The sequence below is a fragment of the Muscardinus avellanarius genome (genome assembly GCF_963383645.1).
Source record: "Muscardinus avellanarius genome assembly, chromosome: 11".
Lineage (NCBI taxonomy): Eukaryota > Metazoa > Chordata > Mammalia > Rodentia > Gliridae > Muscardinus > Muscardinus avellanarius.
Window position 1 is genome coordinate 70,156,890 of NC_137797.1, and position 7,528 is coordinate 70,164,417.

General features: G+C 45.5%; 1 protein-coding gene across 1 annotated transcript; it reads right to left on the reverse strand.

Moving 5' to 3' along the window:
• Positions 1-1,689: 1,689 nt before the first annotated feature.
• Positions 1,690-5,351, reverse strand: TMT1A (thiol methyltransferase 1A; the record flags this gene model as incomplete). Its single annotated transcript, XM_080706373.1, has 2 exons — positions 1,690-1,926; positions 4,854-5,351. The coding sequence occupies 2 exons, from the start codon at positions 5,349-5,351 to the stop codon at positions 1,690-1,692; spliced, it is 735 nt and encodes a 244-aa protein (XP_080562499.1).
• Between the last annotated feature and the right edge of the window lie 2,177 nt (positions 5,352-7,528).

The window sequence follows — 7,528 nt, forward strand, 5'->3', positions numbered from 1 at the left end:
CTTTACTTCTGCACAGACAGGATGTTTGCACTTAAACTTTTCAAAACCCAATCTGATCCTTTCAAGACTGCTTTTTAAAAATCTACTAGCTATGTTTATACTTACCCGGCTGTATATAAAAAAAAAAAATCTGTGGTTTCAAAAAGCTTAATTGTAGCCGGGCGTGGTGGCACACACTTGTAATCCCAGCATTCGGGAGGCTGAGACCGGAGGATCATGGTTCACGGACAGCCTCAGCTACTTAGTGAGGCCCTCCGCAACTCAGTGAGACCCTGTTTCAAAATAAAGAATAAAAAATAGGGCAGGGGGTGTAGCTCGGAGGTCGAATGCCCCTGGGTTCCATCCCCAGACCCCCACACACAGACACACAAAAAAACCCTTAATTGTGCACAAAGAAGGAAAGACCTCTCAGAGACATTAATAAAAATGAAACCAATCTGGCAAAGGTATAAACTATTTCTTTTATTTTTATTCCTAAAGTGAATGTGAATTTATTGGCTGAATTGATATTTTAAACAGTGCTTTATAAAATCAAAAAATTTGTAGACAAAACAAAAACTAGTACTGAAATCCTATTAAGTCCTCTGACTGACCAACCTAACACTTTCATAGCACTTGTAATGATTTTCATGGTTTCCATCACTGCAGCGAACAAATCATCCAGAGACAAGAATAGAATCTGATTTGAATGATCCAAAAAATACTTGCCCACTTCCTTTCATACTCATGGCTTGATTTTTAGGGCTTCTTACATAGTCTATCTAATTCCATAAGCAGTTCCTAATTCCAGTGGGCCCTTTCTTGCCTGCACTCTTCTATATTTAGCAAAGTATGTGCTATTTAATAATGAAAAGAAACCTAAGAATCTCAACTGCCTCACATAGTTCTATGGTTATGCTAACGTGTCAAGTATAATCTATGCTGTAAGAACTGAGGACTGGAATGCAGGGAAACCAACTTTGGTGGAATGCTGAAATAAAAGATATAGCAGGAGCTGGATATGGTGGCTCAGGCCTGTAATATCAGTACTTGGAGGGGCTGAGACAGAAGGATCACAGGTTCAAGATCAGCCGCAGCAGCTTAGCGAGGCTCTCTGCAACCTAGTGGGACCTTCTTTCCAAATAAAAAATATAATAGTGCTGGGGAGTGTAACTTGGAGGTAGAATGACCTGGGTGCAATCCCCAGTACCCCCCCCCAAAAAAAAAATCTGTTGGGTAACAAATAAGACAGTTCGAAAAATTTCCAAGTCACTGAATAAAGTAAGGTTTGAAGACAATGAGGACTTCAATTATGAAAGCCCACTGTATCCTTTGAAGGGAGAGAGGTCAAAGCTGGTTTTTGTTTTGTTTTGGTTTTTATTCTTTGGGAAACCATTAAAATGGCTAAATAGAGCGGGGAATGGCACCGAGCCCCTTTAATCCCAGCAGCTCAGGAGGTTGAGGGAGAGATGGCAGACTCGAGGCCAGCCGAGATCCTGCCTGAAAATAAAACGGGCTGGGGGTGTCGCTCAGTTGTAGAGCGCCCCTTGGTTCAATCCCCAGTGCCAAAAGAGGAAGACTGAATAGGCTATAACAAACTTTTAAGGGTGAATTCAACTTTACATAAAACAAGTTTCCCTTCCACAAAGTAGTATTTTAAATGTAAAACTGAAGCCTTACATTATCGCAGCTATTCAGCTCTGTTTTGGCCTACTTGACCGCGTACCCGCAGATGTGAGGACGCACGAGCGCCCAGGACAGCGGGGCCTGGAGGTGCTGCAGCTTCAGCTCTGAGAAGCCGGCCCGCTCCAGGGCCTTCCAGCTCTCTCTGGTCAGGTTGCACCCGTCAAACAGAAGGCACCAGGCAGGATCCAGGACCTGTTGCCAGAAGTAATTCCAGGTTGAACGCTCGTCTGCGACATGCTCCATGAAGTAAAAGGCCCCTCCCTGAGAAAGAAAAAAATGTCAAGGATTTGGGTGTTTGGGAAACAAATTTATAAGATGATCAAAGCTTCAGATTTCAGCAGCCTGGAGGCCAGTTTCAAGAGACGAGATGGATAAACTGAAAGTTAACTAAAATACCATTCCGGACAATTGTTTCACCTTCTGGCAAATTTTATATTGCCAATCTAAAGCAATTAGCATATATATTTTGACCATAAAAGTAACACATAGCTGGGCGTGGTGGTACATACCTATGGTTTCAATACTTGGGAAGCCAAGACAGGAGGATTCCAGGTTTGAGGCCAGCCTCAACAATTTAGTGAGACCTTGTGCCAATATAGAAAATAAAAAGGGCTGGGGGTTAGCTTGGAGGCAAAATGCCTCTGGTTTCAATCTTCAGTACCAAAAAATAAAAATAATGCATAGTAGCAAAAACTTACTGCAGGCCAAGTAATGTCCTTGAATGTTCATCAATTCACTCATTTGAGAGGGGGTACTGTGGATGGAACCCAGGGGCATTCTACCTCTGAGCTACATCCCCAGCCCTGTTTTTTAATTATTTTTTGTTTTTTTGTTTTTTTGTTTTTCTTTCTTTTTTGGTGGTAGTGGGGTTCCTGGAAACCCTTCTACCTCTGGGCTACACTCCCAGACCTATTTTTACATTTTTATTTGGAAACAGGGTCTCCTAAGCCAGCGTGCGCGGCTGGCTTCAAACCTGCGCGATCCTCCTGTCTCTGCCTCCCAAGCGCGGGATTACAAGCGGCGCACGCCCGGCTGATTCTTGTTTCAAAACTAAGTTGCGTGGCCTAAGTAGCGGGTGCTGACTCTCAACCTGCGATCTTCCTATCTTAGTCTCTCTAGCTACTTTTAATGATCCTTCAGCCGGGCTTGGCGGCGCACGCTAGTAATCCCAGCATTCGGGAGGCTGAGACAGGAGGATCACGGTTCAAGGACAGCCTCAGCTACTTACTGAGGCCCTTTGTTTCAGCGAGACCCTGTTTCAAAATAAAGAATAAAAAAATCAGGCTGAGGGTGTAGCTTGGAGGTAAAATGCTCCAGGGTTCCATCCCCAGACCTGCAAAAAAAAAAAATCCTTCAAAGGCTTTCCCTCTAGCAAGTACAAGGGTGTCTAATTCCCCAAACTCCAACAGCATGTTGACTGAAAAAGTCCCTGACCTACAATAGGTAAGAATGATATACTAGCCAGGCTTGGTGGCGCACATTTGTAATCCCTTGGGAGGCTGAGACAGGAGGATTACAGATTTGAGGATAGCCTCAGTCAGTAGTGAGACTTTCATCAACCTAGTGAGACCCTGTTTCAAAATAAAAATAAAATAGGGTTGGAGATGTAACTCAGAGGTAGAATGCGAATGCCCCTGGACCTAATCTCTAGTCACGCACACACACGCACACACCACACATTGTACCTTACTTTAGTTCTTTGTAAATTTGAGCATTTCCTGATATCTTACTGATCCTTTTGATTTGTAAATGTCCTCTTTCTTTCTTTCGTTCTTTCTTTCTTTCTTTCTTTCTTTTTGCAGTACTAGGGATTTAAACACAAGTGTATTCTACCTCAGAGCCACATCCCCAGCCCGATTTTATTTTTATTTTGATACAGTCTCACTAAGTTACAGAAGGCCTTACTAAGTGGCTGTGGGCTGGCCTTGGCCCTGTGATCCTACTGTCTCAGCAGCCCACGCACTGGGATTTTAAGTGGGCGCCGCCAGCCTGGCTGTAGTGTTTCTTTTTTAACATGAGGGACATTAACTATCTGTTAACATCTCTAGCAAATACTTTTTCCAAGTTTGTTTTTATACTTAATTACTTAATTGGTTATAGGGGCTTTTTCTCTGTAGCAGTTTTAGAATTTTATATGTTCAGATTTGTTCATTCTTCCCTTTATAATTTCCTTCTACTCTAAGATTTTTTTTTTTTTTTTTTTTTTTTTTTCTGGTACTGGGGATGGAACCCAGGGACATTCTACCTCCAAGCTACACCCTCAGTCCTTTTTTTTTTTTTTTTTTTTTTTTGGTGGTACTGGGGTTCCTGGAAGCCCTTCTACCTCCAGGCTACACTCCCAGACCTATTTTATATTATTTTAAATTTGGAAACAGGGTCTCTTAAGCCAGCACAGCTGGCTCCGAACCAGCGCATCCTCCAGTCTCCACCTCCCAAGCGTGGGGATTACAAGTGTGCGCCACTACGCCCGGCTTTTTTTTTATTCTTTATTTTGAAACAGGGCCTCGCTTAAGTGGTAGCTGAGGCTGTCCGCAAACCACAATCCTCCTGTCTCAGCCTCCCAAATGCTGGGATTACAAGTGTGCACCACCACGCCCAGCTTCTAAGATTTTTTATTTATTCATTTTTTTTGGTGGTACTGGGATTGGAACCCAGAGGCTTTCTACCTCCGGGCTATACTCCCAGACCTATTTTTATATTTTATTTGGAAACAGGGTCTCACTAAGTTGCTGAAAGCCTCACTAAATAGCTGAGGCTGGCTTTGAATCTGTGGAATCCTCCTGTCTCAGCCTCCCAAGCGTGGAGATTACAAGTGTGTGCCACCACGCCCAGCTTCTAAGATTTTTTAAAATCAAGACATGTCTTCCAGCCAGGCATGATAGCACATGCTTATAATCCCCGTACTTGGGAGGCCGAGATAGGAGGATCGAAGGTTTGAGGATAGTCTCAGCCAGCGGCAAAACTCTCAGCAATCTAGTGAGACCCTATTTCAAAACCAAAAATAAAAAAGTAAAGAGTTGAGTGTAGCTCAGAAGCAGAATACCCCTGGGTTTAATCCCAGTACCCCCCCCCAAAAAAAAAAAAAAAACTTAGTTTACTTCCTACATTAGAAGGCATCTGAAATTGTTCGGGATTACCCAGGGACTCGTCCTACTCCTAACCAGTGCTCCACAGGCCCCTTCACTCACCGGCCTCAGCACTCTGCGCACCTCCTGGAGAATCTGCTCCTGGTTCTGCACAGAGCACAGCACCAGCGTGCAGACCACGGCGTCCACAGAGCCGTCGGCCACCTGGTGCATGTTCTCACCGGCAGCCACCACGAAGCGCTCAAACTGCAGGTGTCGGTTTTCAGCAACACTCTTGAATAAGAACTTCTCAAAGTTGGGGTTGGGGTCAACACAGGTCACCTGGCACCCCGGCGGGTAGAACCTGAAGTTGGCCCCGGTGCCGCAGCCCACCTCCAGCAGGGACAGCTTCCCCGAGGGGCCCGCGAAGCCCTGCAGGGTGCTGAAGAGCTCCCGCTTCTTGCTCGCCATCTGTTCATTGTACATCAAGGTGAACCTCACCATGAAGTGGGGAAAACATTTCTTGGCGATCCAGTTCCACAAGCCCAGAAAGTCCAGCAGGTACATGGGAAATGACAGGAGGCGCACGGCCAGCTGGAGAGCAAAGACCGTGAACGCCATCTCTCTCAGAAGTGAGAAACAACAGCACAACGTCGGAACCCGGCTGCTTTAATGACAGGACGCAGGCTTCTGGCCCTGCTCCAGAGCCAATGGCCTCCGAGGGCGGGAGAACTGGCAGCGAAACCACTTTCCCGCAGCTCAGGCCAAGCAGAGGGCAGGAGTCCCGGCCGGCTGAGTCCATAGTTGACTCAGCTTAGTTTCGTGTTGTAAGATGAAAATGTTTCCGGCTTTTCCTTACAAGAAAAGTTGTTTACAATCCTTTATTCCGTGTGTGTTCCTGCTTCCTCCCTCCCCTGCCCTGGGTGTGGAGACTCCTGCAGGAGGTTTGTTTGTTTGTTTGGTTGGTTGGTTGGTGTGTTAGTGCAGTGTACTCTAACCTTCCTCTGGTTCTCTAATGCCCTTAACAAAGAAAACAGAATCTGTTAGAGCCTAGTCTAAGCACAAGAGAGGACGGCTGCCAGGGCCCTGTATCATAATATATCCCTCACTGATTCCTCCCCTCCACCCTCCAAAGCCCTGTTTTGTTTTCTTTTGTTTTGCAGTGACAGAGCCTCACTGTATTGCCAAGGCCGAAACCTCCAGAATAGCCAGTCCTACAGACAGGGAATACCACGCCAGGCTCCGAGCCCTCTTATTTATTATATATTAAAAAAGGATATGAAAGGGCATGCTGCCAGGCCAGGGTCAATAAGAATTCCCTGTTTTATTTCTTGGGCTGAGGCTCTCAGGGGTCAGTAATTATTGTTAAATCACTGCTTTGGGTCATCTGTATTTTTTTTTTTTTGAGGTACTCAGGATGGAACCCAGGGGTACTCTACCTCCAAGTTATTCTTTATTTTGAAAGAGGGAGGGTCTCACTGAGTTGCAAAGGGCCTCACAAGTAGCTGAGGCTGTCCACGAGCCACGATCCTCCTGTCTCAGCCTCCCAAGTGCTGGGATTACAAGTGTACGGCACCATGCCCGGCTGAAGGATCATTTAATAATATTAAAAGTAGCTAGAGCTGGGCGTGGTGGCGCACGCTTGTAAACCCCGCGCTTGGGAGACTGAGACAGGAGGATCGCACGGGTTCGAAGCCAGCCTCAGCTACTTAGTGAGGCTCTCAGCAACTTAGTGAGACTCTATTTCCAAATAGAATATAAAAAAGGTCTGGGAGTATAGTCTGGAGGTAGAAAGCCTCTGGGTTCCACCCTCAGTACCACCAAAATAAATAAATAAATAAAATAAATAAAAGTAGCTAGAGGGCTAAGTAGCTGAGGCTGACTTTGAACCTGCGATCCTCCTGTCTCAGCCTCCCAAGTGTGGGAACTACAAATGTGTGCTGCTGTGCCTGGCTTTGGGTGATTCTTAAAATAACTATGCTGAGTGAAAGAAGCCAGACCAGAAACGCACATACTATATAATTCAGTTTACATAAAATTTTACAAAATGCAAATTAGTCTCTAGTGACAGAGAACAGGACAATGTTGCCTTGGGATGAGGAAGGCAAGAAGGAGAGATTAAAAAGGAACAAGAGGAAACTTTAGGATGATGAATAGCTGTGTTCTTTTACTCTGGCCCAGCCTCCCTCCACCCACCCCTAGGATTGAACCCGGGCCTCGTGCATGCTAGGTAAGCATTTTACTACTCAGCTACATCCTGAGACCACATTTCTCTATTTTGACTGAAGTGACAGTTTCATAGGCATATACATATGTCAAAAATTATCAAACTAGCGGGTTTAGTGGCGCACACTTGTAATCCCAGCATTGAGGAGGCAGAGACGGGAGGATCGTGGTTCACGGACAGCCTCAGCTACTTAGTGAGGCCCTTTGCAACTCAGGGAGACCCTGTATCAAAATAAAGACCAAAAAATAGGGCTGGGGTGTATCTTGGAGGTAGAATGCCCAGGGTGCCATTCCTAGTACCGCACACACACACAAAAAAAAAACTTATGAAACTAACTAGCCAGGTATGGTGGTACATGACTATAATCCCAGTACTTGAGAGGCTGACACAGGGGGATCATGGGTTTGCAGACAGCCTCAGCTACTTAGTGAGGCACTCTGCAACTTAGTGAAACCCTATTTCGAAATAAAGATAATTAAGCCGGGCGTGGTAATCCCCACGCTTGGGAGGTGGGGACAGGAGGATAACGCTTGAAATCCCCACACTTTGGAGCAGGTTCGAAGCCAGTCGC